The following is a 19,229-nucleotide window of genomic DNA, read 5'->3' on the forward strand; positions in this document are numbered from 1 at the left end:
GAATTTCCTTGTTAAATAATTATTATAATTTTTGTTGGTAAAAATTGTGATCGGGTCAGAATGCGTATGAATAAAGAAAAGGTCAAGGGACAGGGTCGCGCTTCTAGGAAATTTGCATGTTTTATACACATTTTCCCACAGACTTCAGATTCTTAGATCTTGTTAAGAATAACTGTAGAGAGCTAGTTTTTGCCATGATATTTGAGCAAAACTAATGACAATTTTTTTTTCTTTTTGACATTTTTTATTGTAAAACGAGATCTCTGCTTTCTAACGCGGTGTTAAAGAAATTTTTATCTCTTACGTTTAAAAAGTTACAAGACAAAGAGTGGAGTGATGTAAAAAAAAAAAAAAAGTTTAAAAATGGTGGAGGCGCCGGATTAATTAATTATTTTGGTCAACAGATTTTGGCCGGAATTTGTACCGCAGCTGTCGAAAGTCATTTCTAAGGTAGAATTGTCTCCTGCTCCGTCAGGTCAGGACTCAGAGATATTTGTAAATTAGGTGTCCATTTTTGGTTGTTTCAGTTTTGCTTAACAACTCGCAACCTTATAAAACTCTATAATACATCATTGATTAGGAAATTCAATAAGCTTCTCAACGAACTATAGAAGTTGCCGGGAGAGTTGGTTTTAGCCAAGATATTTGAGGAAAACTGATGAAAATTTCGAAAAACGCGCGATTTTTGAAACTTTTTGGCACTTTTTTGCAGAGAGCTCTTAAATTGGTACCTTGAATTTTTTTTGTGATACGTCATTGTAAAGGTTGAGATCTCTCTTTTTTAACGCGGTGTTAAACAAATTTGTACCCTTTGTCATTAAGAAGTTATAAGACAAAGAGTGGAGTGATGTTCAAAAAAAAAGTTTAAAAATGGTGGAGGCGCCGGATGAATTAATTTTATTTTGGTCAACCAATTTTGAACGGAATTTGTACCGCAGCTGTCGAAAGTCATTTCTAAAGTAGAATTGTCTCCTGATTCGTAATCCGGAGTCCGTTTTGCTCCATCAGGTCAGGACTCGGAGATATTTGTAAATTAAGTGTTCCGCGTCTATTCTCAGATTTGCTCAACAACTTGCAATTTTATGAAACTCTATAATGTATCATTGGAAAGAGAATTAAATAAGCTGCCCATTGAACTATAGAAGTTGGCAGGAAAGTTAGTTTTAGCCGAAATATTCGAAAAAACTGATCAAAATTTCAAAAAAGAACGGTTTTCAAAAAATTTTGACACTTTTTTGTAGAGAACTTCTCAATTAATTTTTTGATTTTTTATTGTAACACGTCGCTTTAAAGGTTGATATCTCTGCTTTCTAACGCGGTGTTAAACAAATTTTTATCTCTTGTCATTTAAAAGTTACGACTTTTAGAAAAAAATGTTTAAATATGGTGGAGGCGCCGGGTTATTCATTTCATTTTAGTCAATAAATTTTGGACGGGATTTGTACTGCAGCTTTGGAAAATCAATTCTAAAGAAGAATTGTCTAATAATTCTAAATCCGAAATCCGTTTTGCTTCATCAGATCAGGACTCAGAGATATTTGAAAAATAAATTTGTAGGCAACCTTAACTAAAAACTGAATTTTCACTTCTCAAATGCGGACGAAAAATCATCATTTTCTGGTCGCTTTCATTTTTGTCCGTTTTGGGGTAGCGCCATCTATCGTTATTTTTTAAAATTACATAATGATAATTCATATAATACATAATTCATGATACATAATTCGGATAAAATCAAATCGAGAAATTGCTGTAAAGTTCAACAAAGACGTGTTGAATTATTACAGATGAACGAACAAGTTTAGCACTGCCGAAATTACAAATGAAAATAAAGAAAATATAAAGTTTTCTGAAGGATCCATAAATATTTACAATTATTCTGTTGTTATAAATGATTACAAAAGTGCCACCCTCGTCTTTTTTCTGGCGTCGGCGATTAAAATAGGACTCGGCCAAAAAAGAAACACTTTTTGGTCTTGGTACACAAATAACTATTTTGTACAGTAGAACCTAAAGAGATGACTGTGCAACAATATCTCTGAATCCGGACCTGATGGAGCAAAACGGACTTCAGATTCGCAACTATATAATTTTAAATTAAAGTTTATAAAACCGAGAAAGTCAGTTTAAGTGAGTCACCTAAATTAGTAAAACAAGCTCTAATTTTTGGTCAAGGTGACCATGAAGACAGAAATAAAACAAGTGCATATTCATTGTATACCATGAATATCAACTTTGCGATTCAATTTCACGTTTTTTTTCGTTTGTAAGCTTTAAAAGAAAACGCCGCCAGGAAATGTTAGAATCAGGTGAGTATAGAACGTGTTAACTTGACGAAATTTCCTTAAAAATGATCAACAGTTTTCCGCGCATTTTCCAATTTCGCAAGCCTAGTTATGGCGAAGTGCGCGCCATTCTGAAATGGGTAATAACGTCATTTCGTATTTAAAGTTTCTCAATTATGTTGTTAAGTACTTTGTATGGAATGAATTTTAAATAGGGAAGAAGGAGGTGTTTTTGTGCGCCGGGAGAATGAGAGAATTACCCCACATATTCATTTTATGTTAGTATTAATTCAGGCCGCACAGCTTAAAACCTTATTTCTAATTTACAACTTTACAAAGTTACAAACACTTTGAATATTAATAAAGGATGTCTATTTGACGCTGTTTTACTGTTCTCGAGGGAGATTCAGTGTTGGAAAGAAACAATGAGATTTATTGATAAGTAAATGCTTCGTCGGCACTTTTGTTAACGTTGTTATTATATCTAATCCCGAGATACAAACGGTCGGCGAATTATTATTAAAGTCAACTAACTGACACGATCATTAGCAAACTTTTAATGACCAATTAACACAGTCCTAGGCTTGTTTTGTGTGTGACATTTTATCTTACTCGCCGACTAAAATCAGTGCTGATCTAACGATGGACAATTCGAGCAGTTTTATTATTACCTTTACTCATTACTTTGATATCGAACGTGATCAATAAATTCCGTCCTTTAAAATTTCATCAACAATACGTCTTATCCGAGCTTTCTTGTTAGAATACCTCGTAATCGCAGCAATAAACCTTCTAACCTATCTCAACCTTAATGTCCTTCTTCCTTTTCTCCCTCTCTATTCGTGTTTAACAATCTTTGCTCTCATCTTTTATCGGAGCTGGGCCGACTTTCCTTTTTATATTATCAAATGACCATTAATGAAATGGAGCTTCTTCAAATCGAGGGGATGGAAATGAGCCGAAAATGCATTTCGTACATTTAAATTCTAATGCAACTCATTTAGATTGTGTGCAACATTTAAAACTTTCGTGTATGAAAGTGCGCCGCCCTCTGTGGATTTTTTCATTCTTCTCGTGCAGATTTCTACAGTCAAGTGTGCGTGCTCTTGATGTAAAATTGGTGGAGGCGCCGGATGTTAATTTTCGTTCAGTTTCGCATCTGTATAAGCACGGAAACCACAGAGTAAACGGTTTTGATGGCCTAAATTAAATAAATCACTCTATGAATCATTATCAGGGTGTTGAGTAATCTTACTTGGATTCCCAGTTCACTGTTGAGTGCGACTCTTTCAGTTATACCGATGCGAAATGGCCGCATGAAGTTTGCTAGCATGATCAAGTAGGATAGTTTATTTTCCTTGTTCCACTTGTACCATTTTAATGAGTAGAGAGTGTGGTACATGTCGTGCGTCTACGAAGAAGTATATTAATTTTATAACATTTTCGGTTGCAAATGTCTGTTTTAGGACACTCAACATGAGTTATTTACATCAGTGTAACGCAGAATTTTCCGCAGATTCCAAATCTGGGATTTAAATTCAGATCCGACAACAAATAACTGAGCTATGGCCGATCAAAGTTTCGGAAAGTTGATTTTCATTTTTCCTAATTTTTAAAGTTAAATATTTCGGCAACTATTTAAGATATTGAGATGCGGTTTGCGCATTGTAAAATTGTTGACCTTGGGACATTTGCAACCTAAACCAACCGTAATTATTTAAATGAACTCACAATATTTTCAAATAATTGTCCATAAATTAACGCAAGAACTCCAACGACAATGGTGGTCGAGCAAAGAGGAACCAGTCGTAAAGACGCAAAACTTGGTCCTTTAAACTTGAAATAGATTAGAATTGAAGTAACACTTTAAATTAACTTACACTCAGAACAAAGAAAAGGAAACAAATTGCGAAAAACAAACCAGCCAATGTGTAGGCGATAATAACCCCCCAAATTTTCTTTAGTGTTTCATTTATAATCCTGAAAAAGTTTACTTTAAGTCTGTTTATAATCTTCGATGTCCTCACTTAATTAAGTCGTTGTGCCGGTCCACCACTACTTTGAGCATATTTTTAATTTGTTCTTGAAGCTCGCTGTTGTACAATTCATCACTACCATCCTCAATATCAACAAAATTTAACATCTCTGAAAGGGCCATCAGTACTTGGCACTGACTTTTAAAATGAAACATATCGTATATAATCTGATACGCAGTCCCCAAACCAACACAAGTAGCAAACGCGCAACAAAACCCAAAGAAAAACGCCACTCCGTTCTTCCACTCTGGTAAAACGTAATTTTTTACCAAAACGTGTACAATAAACATGTCTTCATCAGCTTCTGTAGGGTAGAAAAAAATAAAACCGCTGATGATTCCACAAATAATATGCAAAACTATCAAACGATTAAGAAAGTTGGCTTCTTTTCGTATCTCTTTCGTGAGTTTGTGAGTATCTTGAGGCATCCAGACTTGTAATTCAGTCAGTGGTTGTTTGATATAACTGCCCATTTTTAAAATGTTGGTGTAGCTGATAATCACCTGAAAACTACATGAAGCTTAAAGAAATCAGTACCGGGACGTACAACCACGAGAAGAAAAGAACTCGGACCGTAATTTAGAAAGTACTGAACGTCGAAGTTCTTCAGAAACAAGTAGATTTGTATTGCGACGACCAACATGTTAGTTTGAAGATTTAAAATCACTATAAAGTTTACAGGTTTTGTTTGGAAAATGTCGAAGGAAAAGAATCTTATAATTCCTAAAGTATCCTCTGAAAATTTGAGGGTTTAAGGGCTTGATATAAAACGTGAGATTTACCTTTAGGGTAATTAGTGACTTTTACTTCAAAATTTCGAGGTGTCTCACTGAGATCCATTCTTGATGAAACTGTTTTACTGGGTGACTTTGTAAGGACACCACTGTATTGATTCTCGTTTTGTTATATAAATAAATGTCCTTTAATTATTATGAAATTACTATCCACAATACATATCAATATGAAATAATTCAGATTCTATTAAGTTGAGCCAATTTTCTACTCGAAATTGACTAAGGAGTGAGTTATGCAACCAGTAATATATGTCAGGGTACGAGCCACCACTGTAAACAGAATGTTCCATATCTCTCAACTACGCCAGAAAGATACGGCGTTCTCCATTTTTCTTGTTGTGTTTTTGCCTTGCTTTTGCTCTCAGATATTAAAAAGATCAGCCAAATTGGTTGTTCAAGTTTCAAGACCTCTCTTGAGAGAACCTTTGAACTAACAACTTCGGCGTTATGCCGCTAGATGGCGATCAACCAAAAATGTTAAAATTTGAAATAAATTCGTTTAACCAACGACTTTTTATTCAAGAAAACAATTACACATACAAATATGGAAATTTTGTACATTTTTATAAACGTCAACTGTTTTAAAAGAGCGTAAATGCCTAAAACAATATGAAACCAACAATGCACCGTGTGCCGTGTGTCTTAGCTAACAGCGCACTTCGGCGCGAAATCCCGCGCTAACCTTAATCTTTTAAATCTTTTTTTTAGTGAAGTCCCTCAACATGCTGTGACCATTTTAAAAGGCATTCCTGTGTCGTTCCCGTTCCTCCCGTACGACATCCAGGTAAACTACATGGAAAAAGTGATGGAATGCCTTTAGGATCGCAAAAACGAATTTCTCGAGTCGGCCACAGCAACCGGAAAAACCCTATCCCTCCTCTGCGTCTCCTTGGCGTGGTTAGAAGTTAAGAAATTCGGAATTTAAGCCCCACGACAGTCTTTTGGTATCCTAGACCAACTGAGGTCAGTAGGGGGTGCAACCACCACCGAGAAAGTTTCCTTGGGGACTGCAACGATTGAAGTGCCGTGTGTCTTAGGTAACAGCACTCCCCAGCGGAAATCCCGCGCTGATCTTAATCTTTGAAGTCTTTTTTTAGTGAACTTTCTCAACATTCTGACCACTTTAAAAGACATCCCTGTGTCGTTCCCGTTCCGCCTGTACGACATCCAGGTAAACTACATGGAAAAAGTGATCGAATTCCTTCAGGATCGCAAAAACGAAGTCCTCGAGTCGGCCACAGCAACCGGAAAGACCCTATCCCTCCTCTTCGTCTCCTTGGCTTAGTTAGAAGCTAAGAAATCCGAAATTTAAGCCCCACTACAGCCTTTTGGTATCCTAGAGCAACTGAGGTCAGTAGGGGGTGCAACCAACACCGAGAGATTCCTTGGGAACTGCAACGATTGAAGTGGTGTGTGTCTTAGGTAACAGCACTCTTCAGCGGGAAATCCCGCGCTAACCTTAACCTTTGGAATCTTTTTTTAGTGATCTTCCTCAACATCCTGTGACCACTTTTAAAGGCATCCCGGTGTCGTTCTCGTTCCGCCCGTACGACATCCATGTAAACTACATGGAAAAAGTGATCGAATTCCTTCAGGATCGCAAAAACGAAGTCCTCGAGTCGGCCACAGCAACCGGAAAAACCTTATCCCTCCTCTGCGTCTCCTTGGCGTGGTTAGAAGCTAAGAAATCCGAAATTTAAGCCCCACGACAGTCTTTTAGTATCCTAGACCAACCTAGGTCAACCAGCACCGAGAGAGTTTCCTTGGGGACTGCAAGGATTGAAGTGACGTGTCTTAGGTAACAACACTCTTCAGCTGAAAATCTAGCGCTGATCTTAATCTTTGAAATCTTTTTTTAGTGAACTCCCTTAACATCCTGTGACCACTTTAAAAGGCATCCCTGTGTCGTCCCCGTTCCGCCCTTACGACATCCAGTAAATTACATGGAAAAAGTGATTAATTGCCTCCAGGATCGCAAACACGAAGTCCTCGAGTCGGCTACAGCAACCGGAAAAACCCTATCCCTCCTCTGCGTCTCCTTGGCCTGGTTAGAAGCTAAGATATCCGAAATTTAAGCCCCACGACAGTCTTTTAGTATCCTAGACCAACCTAGGTCAACCAGCACCGAAAGAGTTTCCTTGGCAACTGTAGCGATTGAAGTGCCGTGTGTCTTAGGTAACAGCAGTCGGCGGGAAATCCCGCGTTGACCTTAATATTTGAAATCTTTTTTTAGTGACCCTCAACATGCCTGTGACCACTATTAAAGGCATCCCGGTGTCGTTCCCCTTCCCTCCTTACGACATCCAGGTAAACTACATGGAAAAAGTGATCGAATGCCTCCAAGACCGCAAAAACGGAGTCCTTGAGTCTCCCACAGGAACCGGAAAGACCCTATCCCTCCTCTGCGCTTCCTTGGCGTGGTTGGAAGCCAAGAAAGCCGAAGTTCGAGCCTCACGACAGTCTTTTGGCATCCTAGACCAACTGAAGTCAATAGGGGGTACAAGCAGCACCGAGACAGTTTCCTTGGGAACTCCAACGATTATCTACGCGTCACGGACACACACCCAGTTGACTCAAGCCGTCCAGGAGTTGAAAAGATCGAACTACAATCATGTCAAAGCTTTGGTTATTGGATCTCGCGAACAAATGTGCGTCTTAGAAGAAGTGGTTAATGTAAAAAACAAGATGATGAAGGTGCAAGTATGCCGAAAGAAAGTCAGGGAGGAATCATGCGTGTATTATAACGAAGTCGAGGCGGTGAAAACGCATAAGACAATCACAGATCTAAACGTTATAGACATAGAAGATTTAGTGAAATTGGGACAGGACCACTGTTTTTGCCCTTATTACATGGCTAAGGAACTCAAGCATGACAAAGAAGTGATTTTCGTTCCTTACAACTACCTGCTTGATCCAAAAACTCGAACAGCGTTGGGGCTGGAGTTGGCCAACAACATCGTGATTTTTGATGAAGGTCATAACATCGAAAAAGCTTGTGAAGAGTCTGCATCCATCCAACTTAAATCGTCCGATCTTACACTTTGCATTGAAGAAATCATGTCGGCAATGAAAGCCCCAAAAGACTTTACTGGTGTAGAGCTTTCCTCCCTAAGAGACATTTTTTTAAATTTTGAAAAGGCGTTGAACGCCATTGTTGTTAAAAGTTCTTTCAACGAAGGGACGTATTTTGAGGGATCCTACATTTATGAATTGTTTGCTAAAGCTGGGGTAAGTCAAAGAGTCTGGGCCATATTTTTTCAAAAATTGCGCTGTGTTAAACCGGCTTTCAAAGTAGGTTCATAATCATTAAGTGACTATTATTAGTAGTTCAGTTAATACCCTATTAGTAGTCTCGATTTTGGCCGCCACTACACAAAAAAATCATTTTCTTGCAGATCACAGACACGAATTTAGACTCGATTCGTGCCATTATTGACAAGATTGTGCTATTTCTAACAACCAGAGATGAAGGTTCTAGTGGACGCAAAGGCGCTGGACTGCAATTATTTGCAGACCTATTGTCCATAGTCTTCGCCAGCTCGTCTGCGGAGTTCAGAGACAACGTCCGCAAGTCATATAAGGTGAGTTGAATTTTCGTTGTTTTGTGGTAATTTCTCTTTTCCAGGTGCACGTTGGTTATGAGGAGGGCTCACCAAGTACAACATTTAAAAATAAAGTCCTGAGTTGTTGGTGTTTCAGTCCTGGATTTGGGTAATTTCTCAGATGATAATTCCCATTTTTAATTTTTGGTTTTAGGATGAACATGCTAATGGAACAAGGGGTCCACTGTGTCATTGTCACCAGTGGGACTTTGGCCCCCTTAAAACCATTAATTTCGGAGCTGGGACTCCAAGTGGACGTATCCATTGAGAACCCGCACATCATCCAAGACCATCAAATTTGCGTCAAAGTCGTGACGAACGGTCCTGATAATGAGCTCCTCATCTGTAACTACCAAAATAGAGACAACTCCAGATATCTGAGGTCCTTGGGACAAGTCCTCATGAATTTCATCCGGAATATCCCGGGTGGAGTCCTGGTTTTCTTCCCGTCGTACCCCATAATGCTCAATTGCCAACGCTCCTGGCAGCACTGCGGAATTTGGCGGGCCATCAACGATACCAAAGTAAAAACGACGTTGAAATGAAACGCAAATAATTCTACGATTTCAGCCGATTTTCGTGGAGCCGAAAGATAAAATCACCTTCACCACCACCATGAAGGAGTATTATGCGAAAATTAACGACCGCAACTTGAAGGGGGCTATCTTCATGGGAGTCTGCAGAGGAAAAGTGTCTGAAGGGTTGGATTTCGCCGATCAAAACGGACGCGCGGTGTTTATCATCGGCTTACCGTATCCTCCGTTGAAAGACGCAAAGATCATACTGAAGAAACGTTATCTTGATGTTCGCAACACCAAAAATCCCGAAGTAAGGAGCTTTAAACAAAGACACTATTAGAATTTTTGAGTTTCAGTACCTCACCGGCGACGAATGGTATCGACTTGAGGCAACACGCGCCATCAACCAAGCCATTGGGAGGGTTATAAGACACAAAAATGATTACGGCGCCATCATTCTTCTTGATAGCAGATTCGCACAGTTGCCAATCAAACAAAATTTATCGAAGTGGATACAAAAACACCTTCAAGCTCCACAGAGTTTTGGAGTGACTGTGCGGGGGCTAAAACAGTTTTTTGAGAACGCAGCGACTAGAGTGCCTATACAATCTCAAATCAGGGATGAAAGTACACCACCGCCGACGCCCAAGGAGTGTGGTAATTCCGGTGGCAGCACCACTGCCATTTCCTTGCCTTCAACAAGCGGAGGCTGGATGAAAATCCATAAAAGAAAAAGAGAGGAGTTGAACAATAGTTCAAAAAAAGCGAAGTTTCTTGAGGCGAGTCAGGAAACGACGACTTTTCCCATTGAGACGAGTCAGGCCACGACTGTTTCTCTGCCTTCGACGAGTAAGAGATTGGCGGAAATTCATCCAGATAGTCCAAAGAGCGCGAAGGTTATTGAAGCGAGTCAGGACACGAGGATTTTCGATCGCGGGCTTTATGATGTCATGACTATGGTAGTATTAGAGGAAAATTAACACGTAAAACTGTTTGGTTTGTTTTAGTCGGAAAAAGAAATGAGCCCTGAAATGTCCGAGGAGTTGGCTGCGGTTACGGTAGCATATAAAAACAGCAATGATCTACAAGAACTGAAGAAGTCGTTAAATGAGATATTTTTGAGGAAGCGCCACTTGCGCAGATTTGCTAAAGCACTGGCACCGCACGTTTTAGATAGCCATCAAATGGAATTTCTAAGCTACTGTAATCATTTAGAATTACAGTAGTAATCAATTACCGTTAAGTAAGTAATTAAGTAAGATGGTTTTGTCCATTTCAGTGTTTGCCTCTCGTCTTTTTTAGGTGAGCTAATGAAACTTCTTCACACTTTGCCGGAAGGAGGGATAGTGTTGAGTTTGTGTTTTTCTATTTTAATTATGTTTACTGAGTTTTATTCGAGTTTTTTTGGTTGAACGGTTAGTTCGAACTGGCATCACCCTAAGAAAAGAAAAGTTACTATCCTACCACAAAATTACTAAGGTGTATTATTGGTTGCCTACATGCTGCATGTTCAAGACTCACAATTTTTACTAATTAAAATTTATTTTCAGAGTACAACAAATGATTAACAACGATGCTGCTTTCACAAAAAAACACCAAAATTCTTTACTGTTCACTTCCTCGTTCTTTTCGGAATGCTACGAAACAAATTACACAAGTTAAGAGCTTCATTTGAAGCTGTTTGGAGTTGGATTTGCAACAAATTTATGGGTCTTGATTGAAATTTTTTAACGCAGGTAAGCTGAAAATTGTTTGAATCACAGCTTTAAAATGTTTCGTGGTATTTCAGGTTCCAACTTAATTACCAGAGTTTATTATTAAGAGACTGAGTCTATAGATGATGGTCTTCTCATGACTACACACATCTTGCAGCATCTGGATGGCACCACCCACAGCCAATATCCAAATGGCGGTTGTCGTCGCTCAACGTTGAAGGAGTCTGCAAGTTATTGCACAGAATTGAAGAAACCACTCATTCAGCACAGTGAAGTATAGTACAGTGAAGTGATCCAGGAGCTTAACATCACGAAAAAGGTGCTGCTTTATTGCAATGTGGAGGAAAAAGGTTAAATTTAAACATGTTTTAAGTCAAAGTCAAATGTTCTTTTTCCAGTGGTTGAAGATGTCGTTCAGTGACTGGGAAATGTTCAGAGTGTTGCTGATTGCATTGCGAGAGCACGAAGTTTGCAACGTTTTCAAACCTGATGAGTCTACGAGCAGAAAACGAGTGTTTCTCCAGAGAAGGCCCAAAGGAACTCAACCAACGGAAACAGCATCATCGAGATGCAGTTGTCAAGAAAGAAAATACTACAAAGGCTCTGAAGGTCATCTGGTGTCTTGTGAGATATTTTGTGAAGTCAAGGAAACATCAGGGAACGGAAGTTTATGGAGAATTTTCATTGGTCTCTTGAAAACGCGAGATTTTGAAATCTTACAATGCTGTATGGTTTGCTGCTTGTTCAGGAGGAATGGAAGGTTTGTTTTCTTTTCTCTCCATTCATGGTCTCACCTTAATCTTTCAGTTGCAGCTGAACAAGACCTTGTTCTACTCTCTTGGTGAAGAAACAGGCGCAAACAATTGAAAACTTCGCCTAACGTGAAGAACCAGCAACTGAACAGAATGAGAAAGTCAGTCCTAACTAACTATACATAAAACTTGAGAAAGGCAACAAACATTGAAGAGTTTTTTTCAGGTGAGGTAACAAACATGTTCTTCAGGAAACTTAACTATTTCATACTTCTGGTAGGGACTAGAATGAAGAAGAGAAGGACATGAAAACGTGTAGAGTGACAAGGATGTGAAAGCAAGATTAAAGACCAAGTGGACTTAACCAATCGGCTCAATGAAGGAAGGACAGCTGTCAGATAAGAAGATTGATCTAGGGTCTTGGATGAGTCTTCTCCTTCATTTAGAAGTCAATTTTAGGTTTTTTTTAACATGGTATTCGATTTACAGTTTTTGTAGCCAATTCGATTGTTTTTGTGATCATTGTAGGAGAATTTTTATTGAGACTTAAGCTTTTTCTGGCCATTCAATTGTTTTTTTTATGATTAACCTTTTATAAACTCTTTGCCATTTTTGGAAATTGCAAAATTTTCGACAATAGAAACTTTGTTTCTCAAATTTTGACTTATTTTTTGTGGGCCGTTTTTAGTTCAAGCATTCTTCCACCAGAGGGCTAAATTTGTGGTTTGAAACTTAGCTAATCAATTTAGCACGGATTTTTACCACAATTTTTTGAGTAAGCGCCACCTGGCGGAATAACGCTGAACTATTTAGTTCAAGCATTCTCTCACCAGAGGGCTAAATTTATGGTTTGAAACTTGACTAACCGATTTAGCACGGATTTTTACCACAATTTTCTTGAGTAAGCGCCACCTGGCGGAATAACGCTGAACTATTTAGTTCAAGCATTCTCTCACCAGAGGGCTAAATTTATGGTTTGAAACTTGACTAACCGATTTAGCACGGATTTTTACCACAATTTTCTTGAGTAAGCGCCACCTGGCGGAATAACGCTGAACTATTTAGTTCAAGCATTCTCTCACCAGAGGGCTAAATTTGTGGTTTGAAACTTGACTAACCGATTTAGCACGGAGTTTTACCACAATTTTTTTTTGAGTAAGCGCCACCTGGTGGAATAATGCCGAACTATTTAGTTCAAGCATTCTTGCAACTTGGACACATTTTTGGATGAAAACGACTAACCGGAAAAAGGAAAGAAAACAAAATCCTTAAACTTTATGTATATAATCAAATGAGCAAATTCTAAATGGTACAAAACAGCAAATTACATCATTTTGACTAACAACATAATAATGTGAGCAAAAAAATACACTCCAAACCCTACACTGTGCCATGTCTTCCTCTCTTTCCTCCCCACCATCATCTTACTGCAAGAAGTGTAAAAAAGTTTCATCAGGAACATACATGTTCGCTTACCTGAACTGCCACTCTGTAGTTAATTGCTGTTTCTTCTCGGCAAAGCTTTCAATTGCGCCTGCTTCTTTGACCAAGAGGAAGGATAACAAAGTCGTGTTCAACAAACCTTCTATCCGTCCTGAACAAGCAGCAAAGCATTCACCATTGTAAGATCTCAGGATCGCGCGTTTCTAAAAAACCAATGAAAATTCTCCATAAACTTCCGTTCCCTGATGTTTCCTTGACTTCACAAAATAGCTCACAAGACACCAGATGACCTTCAGAGTCTTTGTAGTATTTTCTTTTTTGACAACTGCTTCTTCATGCTCTGTTTGCGTTGGTTGAGTTCCCTTGGGTGTTCTCTGAAGCAACACTCGTTTTCTGCTCGTAGACTCATCAGGTTTGAAAATGTTGCAAACTTCGTGCTCCCGCAATGAAATCAGCAACACCTTGAACATCTCCTAGTCACTGAACGACATCTTCAACCACTGGAAAAAGAACATTTGACTTTGACTTAAAACATGGTTGAATTGTTTACCTTTTTCGTGATGTCATGCTCCTGGGTCACTTCACTGTACTATGGGAGCGGTGAATGAGTGGTTTCTTCAATTCTGTGCAATAATTTGCAGACTCCTTCAACGTTGAGCGACGACAACCGCCTTTTGGACTTCTTAGGCTATAGGTAGTACCATCAAGATGCTGCAAGCTGTGTGTAGTCATAAGAAGACCATCATCCATAGATTCTGTCTCTTAATAATCAACTCTGGTAATGAAGTCGGAACCTGAAATACCAGAAAACATTTTAAAGCTGTGATTCAAACAATTTTCGGCTTACCTGCGTTTAAAAATTTCAATGAAGACCCATAAATTTGTTGCAAATCCAACTCCAAATGAAGTTCTTAACTTGCGCAATTTCTTAGCACTCCCGGAAAATGAAGAAAGTGAATAGTGAAGAATTCTGGTGGTTTGCAAGCAGCATCATTGTTAATCATCTGTTGAATTCTGAAAATAAATTTTAATTAGTAAAAACTGTGACGCTTGAACATGCATCATATAGGCAACCAATAATACATCTTAATAATTTCGTGGTATTATAGTAACTTTTGTTTTCTTAGGTTGATGCCAGTTTGCACTAATCGTTCAACCAATCAAAAATAAGCAAGTTTTGACTACTTCAAGTCTAGTGGAAATTGAACACAAAAGAGGGAAATTCAAATTTTAGTAACATAACCTAAAATGATTTTTGAAACTCACTCGGTTAAAATAGGAATAATTGGGATCTCGCATTTCCTTCAGACTTTAGCTGACTGTGCATGTCACATTTCTGCGTCCACATCCCAATCATCCCAAATTCTGCACTCTTGCATGTTCTCCTTCTCCACTAGATGAGAAGTGTGAAAAAGTTTCATTAGGAACATTTTGTTAACTTGCCTGAGAAAGATTTTTTCAATGTAAATGCAGCCTTTCTTGATGTTGATGCAGAAGCAGCTGTACTTCTCTCACTGTGTGTAGTTGTTGGTTGGTTGTACATATCAGGCAAAGCTTTCATTTGTTCACGCCTGCTTCTACCGAAAGTACAACAAAATCTTGTTTAGCTGCAAGAGAAAAATAAAAATGATCAATGGAGTGAAAAGAAAACCAACCTTTCATCCTTCCTAATTAAGTAGCAATGAACATTTTCATCCTCCACAAACTCCCACTTATTGATGTTTTCATAATTTCATAAAATAGCTCAAAAGCTAGCAGACTTCCTCCACAGCCTTTGCAGTATGCATTTTCTTTCTTGACAACTTCAACACTCCTAAAATACCACAAAGCATTTTAAAGCTGTGATTCCAACAATTTTCTGCTTACCTGCATTTAAGAATTTCAGTGACTCATAAATTTGTGCAAACTTAGTTTCACCAACAAACACCAACTCCAAGTGAAGTTCCCAACTTGCATAAGTTCTGTTGTACCATTCCTAAAGAAATAGAAAAATTGACAGTAAAGAATTTTGTTGGTTTCGTCATGCAAAAGCAACTGGAACTTGCTCATTCTGTGCAGTTGTTGCTTGTTAACGTCAGGTAAAACTGTCAATTGACTGCATCTGCTCCAGACTCTAAGTACAACAAATTCTTCTTCAGCTGCAATAGACAGATGAAGATAAGACCATGATTGACGAAAAAAGACAACAAACAAACCTTCCATCCTTCATAAACAAGCAGCATAGCAATCAGTATTGTAGGATCACGCGTTTTCCAGAAACCAATGAAAATTCTTCATAAATTTCCGTTTCCTGATGTTTTCTTAACTTCACAAAATAGCTCAAAAGACAGCAGATATCGTCCACAATCCTGATGGCATTTTCTTTCTTTACTACTTCAACATTTCTAGTGGTAAACATGTAGTTGGTACCTGAAACAACACAACAACATTTTAAAGTCTGTGACTCTAGTAATTTTAGCTTACCTGCGTTCAATCATTTTAAAGTAGACCCATAAATTTGTCACAAATCCATTCCACCAGCATCATCAACTTCAAAGAGATTCAAATGAACTTAACTTGCATAATTTCTTTCAAACCATTTCCTGAAGAATAAGAAATCGACTATAACGGTTCACCAGTAAAGAATTTTGTTGGTTTCTTGTCCAAGTAGCTTCGTTTGGGATCATTTGGACTCTTAAAGCTCTGAAAACAAGTCTTATTAGTAAAAAAATGTCAACGTTTGAACATGCGGCACATAGGCGACCAATAATACACCTTAGTGAATTCGTGACAATATAGTAATTTTTGTATTCTTAGGTTGATGACAAGTCGGACTATTCGTTCAACCAACCAAAAGTAAGCATGATTTGACAACTTCAATAGTGAAAATTGAACAAAGAGGAGGGAAATTCGAATTTGAGATTCAATAACAAACCTGAAGTTATTCTTAAAACTTATCTGGTGAAATAAATAGAACTGACATCTCTCATTTTCTTCAGACTTCGGCACTATAACTCGACTTTGTGCAGGTTACGCGCTGTCCTCTTGTTACTTCTCCATTTGAAGTCACTTCCATTCTTGTCCCTAAAAGCAGAAGACAAGTTAAATTATAAAAAAACATCTTGCAACATTTATAAGTAGCAGAACCACATTTTTTGTTGTTTTTTGAGAAACTAAACACAGCAAATTTAGAAAAGCGAAACAAACCTTTTACAATGAGCACAACTTCGTTCCCAGAAGTACCACTGTGTCTTGCTTAGTCTTAAGCACGTTTCTGCATCAACATCCATATCAACTGCTCAATTTTCTAGCATGATGCATCAAATCCACGAGTTAAAGAAGGAAGCAAATACATCGAAAAGAAGCAACCATTCATTCTTATCCCAAAATTTCTTCAATCTTCCATTATTTACAAAATGACTTGTAATTCTCCATTCTAATGATACGAATAGCGACTTTGAAACTAATAAAAGGCTTCAGGTAATTCTAATTTTCCAGAAACTTGCAATTTTGGGTTGAAACATATGAAACACTTTTGCTCCCACCAACAAAACCTAGATTTACGTAGAAGACCAGTAAACTGTGATGTAAACAATTGGGGACTTACCTATTTTTAAATCTCCATAAGGGGGCCCAAGATCTTGTCTCAATTTGAAGTAATTTCATGAAGAAGCTTCGCGTCACTATTGCGCTTCACTTTCAAATCCCATTCCTTATTTTAGTTGGCTTCGTCTTCAAATTCCACTGGACTTGTGTTCAAACTTGACAAAACTGAAAAAAAAAATCCCCCAAACGTCGTAAAATTATTTGAGGTTAGAAACCCCAGATTGCATTTAATTTTGTTTAGATTACTCACATCACACCCAATATAAACAAACAAGAGAATTGAGTGATCCTATTTTTTAGGTTTGATGATGAGTGCTCAAATCAACGCCATAATAAATGGGGACCCAAATGAATCCGCGAAAGCTTTACGGGACTTCGTTAAAGAGGTAAACAAAGCACTTTTATTAACTTCTATTCCTTATCGTCCTTTTCAAGGCTTCGCAAACGTTCTCGTTCCCCGAACTCAACGAAAATAATCAACGCAAACAGCTGTGGGAAGCTCTATTTACATTGGCGAATTCCACCAAAGACCCCACAGTTCTTATGAATTGCTTTTTTGCAATTCGCATTTTAAGGTACAATTGTTAATGTTAATCCAACAATCAATACTCTTATTTTAGTCGCGATAAGGCCGAATTAAACGCTTTGATAACAGAAGACTGGTTGCAATTGGGGACAACACACTCAGGGCTCAACAATCCCGACTTCGTTTTCGATGAAACGACCACCGGTGTGGCCATCGAGTTCCAGAAATGTCTCTGCAACGTCGTTTTCAACAGTTCCGTGGCGGCGAAGATGTGCTGCAAAAACGGCATGTTGCAACAGATTGCCGAACGCCTAAAACTGGCAGAGGAGAAAAAAATCCCCGAAGAAATCGTCTTCTTTGATGTTAAACACATTTTCTTGCTGACGGCCCTGCGTTCGGAAATTCGCAACCAGGTCCGGACTGAGCTGGGCGGCATTCTCTCGCTGATGAAGCTCCTGGACGCGACGCTCAAAAAAGTAGCGGAGAATGTAGGGAAAGATAAACTTGCTCTTAATGTAATTGGAGTTTCTCATCCAAAACCAATCGCGTTAAAAAGGTGATTTTCTAGAACCAACAAGCCGACTTGGTGTGTGAAATCCTGAAGGCTCTGTTCAACCTTACCCTCAACTGTTACGGTAACAACAGCGACAAAGTCGAAGACGAGCAGTGCGCACATCTGGTGGTCAATCTGCGATTGTACCTCCTCATGCCGACCGTCAGCCCCGAGAAGTCTCGCGAGATTAAGAACAACGTCATCAACCTCTTGACTAACATCCCCGAGGAGTATTACAAAGACTTGATGACGGTGGCTCAACCGGGGCAGAAAGTCCCCCAGAAGCTCCAATTCGAGGGTCACAACATGACCGCGATCCAAGAGATTCTCTTGTTTCTCCAGTCGGAGTTGTGCGACGAAAACGTGAGTTCGGTATCTTCGTGGTCACTTTTCACGTTCAATTTCAGGGGGTGTCTCAACAGTACGAGTCCCTCTCGCCTGTCATAACCGTGTTGTTGAAAGGGGCCTCGAACCATCGAGAAATCCGCAAATATCTGCGGGTGCAAATCTTACCACCGTTGAAGGATGTGAGGACGCGACCAGAGCAAGGGACCACTCTAAGAAACTACCTGTGTCGGCTTCTAACAACCCCCATAACGCAACTGCGCGATTTAGTCGCCGAGCTTTTATTCCTCCTGTGTAAAAAGAGCGGTGAGTTTCTTCTTTCACTGCGTGGTTTGAATTATCATCATTGCTCGTTTTAGTCAAGAGGATGATCAAATATACCGGGTATGGTAACGCCGCTGGTCTCTTCGTCCAAAAGGGGTTGTTGAGTGGTCGCTCGTATGCAGGAGAGGCGGATTTTAGCTCGGAAAGTGAAGACAGCGAGACTGAGGAGTACGCGAATCTTAAACATGGCATTAATCCAGTGACGGGGTGCTACGAGGAGCCCCATGCAAGTCCCATGGAAAATATGACCGAAGAACAGGTTTGTTGGACTGGTGGTGTTCGTTCTCTACCTGTCTTTACTTGTAGAAAGAATACGAGGCGATGAAACTGGTTGAGTTGATAGACAATTTGACGAAATGTGGGGTGATTCAACCCTGCAGGGTTGGAGCTGATGGGAAACCGCACCCCATTGAACACGTCCTTCAGCTACAAGAAGGGTTGAAAGCTCAACAGGTTGACACCAACAGTGACAGCGATTAAGCTTCCGGAAGAAGCAAATTTTGTGATTTTTTTGGCATGTTGCATGTCTTAAACTAGTCTGAAGCACGTGTTAATTATTGAAGTTTCACATTCTTAAAGTTTGTGTTTTATATCGCCTTGTATAAAATGGCGTCTTATAATATTTTTTCTATAATATTTTTATTGTATATTACGAAACTAACGATTCTTCAAACTCTTTCGTGTACAAATATTGTGTCAACTAGTAACAGCAATTATATGGATGTACTGTAATAAATAAAAAACTGATCCAAGT

The 19,229-nt window shown here is 38.9% G+C and overlaps 4 protein-coding genes across 8 annotated transcripts; all 4 read left to right on the top strand.

Moving 5' to 3' along the window:
• The first annotated feature begins 5,922 nt into the window (after positions 1-5,922).
• On the top strand, positions 5,923-6,397 carry LOC148166625 (uncharacterized). The gene is made up of 3 exons (XM_088048548.1): positions 5,923-5,995; positions 6,039-6,149; positions 6,210-6,397. The coding sequence occupies exons 1-3, from the start codon at positions 5,923-5,925 to the stop codon at positions 6,395-6,397; spliced, it is 372 nt and encodes a 123-aa protein (XP_087904674.1).
• Positions 6,398-7,356: 959 nt separating this feature from the next.
• LOC148166626 (regulator of telomere elongation helicase 1 homolog) lies at positions 7,357-10,686 on the top strand. Its single transcript, XM_088048549.1, has 8 exons — positions 7,357-8,340; positions 8,508-8,693; positions 8,738-8,823; positions 8,869-9,238; positions 9,285-9,542; positions 9,589-10,191; positions 10,240-10,475; positions 10,535-10,686. The coding sequence occupies exons 1-7, from the start codon at positions 7,357-7,359 to the stop codon at positions 10,456-10,458; spliced, it is 2,706 nt and encodes a 901-aa protein (XP_087904675.1). The 3' UTR covers positions 10,459-10,475; positions 10,535-10,686.
• A 35-nt stretch (positions 10,687-10,721) lies between these two features.
• Positions 10,722-12,263, top strand: LOC148166627 (uncharacterized). Of its 4 annotated transcripts, XR_015771027.1 has the most exons (6): positions 10,722-10,968; positions 11,022-11,297; positions 11,346-11,707; positions 11,755-11,860; positions 11,914-11,925; positions 11,980-12,263. XR_015771027.1 is itself a non-coding variant. In XM_088048906.1 (4 exons), the coding sequence occupies exons 2-4, from the start codon at positions 11,283-11,285 to the stop codon at positions 11,762-11,764; spliced, it is 387 nt and encodes a 128-aa protein (XP_087905032.1). In that variant the 5' UTR covers positions 10,722-10,968; positions 11,022-11,282; the 3' UTR covers positions 11,765-12,263. The 4 variants fall into 4 exon arrangements, 1 of the variants encoding a protein (XP_087905032.1); XR_015771025.1 differs by having other exon boundaries at positions 11,755-11,925; XR_015771026.1 differs by lacking the exon at positions 11,914-11,925 and having other exon boundaries at positions 11,926-12,263.
• Positions 12,264-16,892: 4,629 nt separating this feature from the next.
• LOC148166628 (chaperone Ric-8A-like) lies at positions 16,893-18,987 on the top strand. Of its 2 annotated transcripts, XM_088048593.1 has the most exons (8): positions 16,893-16,933; positions 17,028-17,113; positions 17,163-17,302; positions 17,348-17,768; positions 17,822-18,169; positions 18,214-18,457; positions 18,511-18,734; positions 18,782-18,987. In XM_088048593.1, the coding sequence occupies exons 2-8, from the start codon at positions 17,033-17,035 to the stop codon at positions 18,953-18,955; spliced, it is 1,632 nt and encodes a 543-aa protein (XP_087904719.1). In that variant the 5' UTR covers positions 16,893-16,933; positions 17,028-17,032; the 3' UTR covers positions 18,956-18,987. The 2 variants fall into 2 exon arrangements, with proteins under 2 accessions (XP_087904719.1, XP_087904718.1); XM_088048592.1 differs by having other exon boundaries at positions 16,907-17,113.
• Positions 18,988-19,229: the final 242 nt, after the last annotated feature.

Source organism: Gnatocerus cornutus, unplaced genomic scaffold (genome assembly GCF_029298725.1).
Source record: "Gnatocerus cornutus isolate USDA-ARS CGAHR unplaced genomic scaffold, icGnaCorn1.1 ctg00000023.1, whole genome shotgun sequence".
NCBI classification, from domain to species: Eukaryota; Metazoa; Arthropoda; class Insecta; order Coleoptera; family Tenebrionidae; genus Gnatocerus; species Gnatocerus cornutus.

Bases quoted from the DNA above. Each gene is read 5' to 3' on its own strand.
- LOC148166626 (XM_088048549.1), top strand. From the start codon at position 7,357: ATGCCTGTGACCACTATTAAAGGCATCCCGGTGTCGTTCCCCTTCCCT. The intron at 8,694-8,737 runs GTGAGTTGAATT...TCTCTTTTCCAG, and splicing joins ACGTCCGCAAGTCATATAAG to GTGCACGTTGGTTATGAGGA. The intron at 10,192-10,239 runs GTAGTATTAGAG...GGTTTGTTTTAG, and splicing joins TTTATGATGTCATGACTATG to TCGGAAAAAGAAATGAGCCC.
- LOC148166628 (XM_088048593.1), top strand. From the start codon at position 17,033: ATGATGAGTGCTCAAATCAACGCCATAATAAATGGGGACCCAAATGAA. The intron at 18,170-18,213 runs GTGAGTTCGGTA...GTTCAATTTCAG, and splicing joins CGGAGTTGTGCGACGAAAAC to GGGGTGTCTCAACAGTACGA. The intron at 18,458-18,510 runs GTGAGTTTCTTC...TGCTCGTTTTAG, and splicing joins CCTCCTGTGTAAAAAGAGCG to TCAAGAGGATGATCAAATAT.
- LOC148166625 (XM_088048548.1), top strand. From the start codon at position 5,923: ATGCCTTTAGGATCGCAAAAACGAATTTCTCGAGTCGGCCACAGCAAC. The intron at 5,996-6,038 runs GTCTCCTTGGCG...TCGGAATTTAAG, and splicing joins AAACCCTATCCCTCCTCTGC to CCCCACGACAGTCTTTTGGT. The intron at 6,150-6,209 runs GTAACAGCACTC...GTCTTTTTTTAG, and splicing joins TGAAGTGCCGTGTGTCTTAG to TGAACTTTCTCAACATTCTG.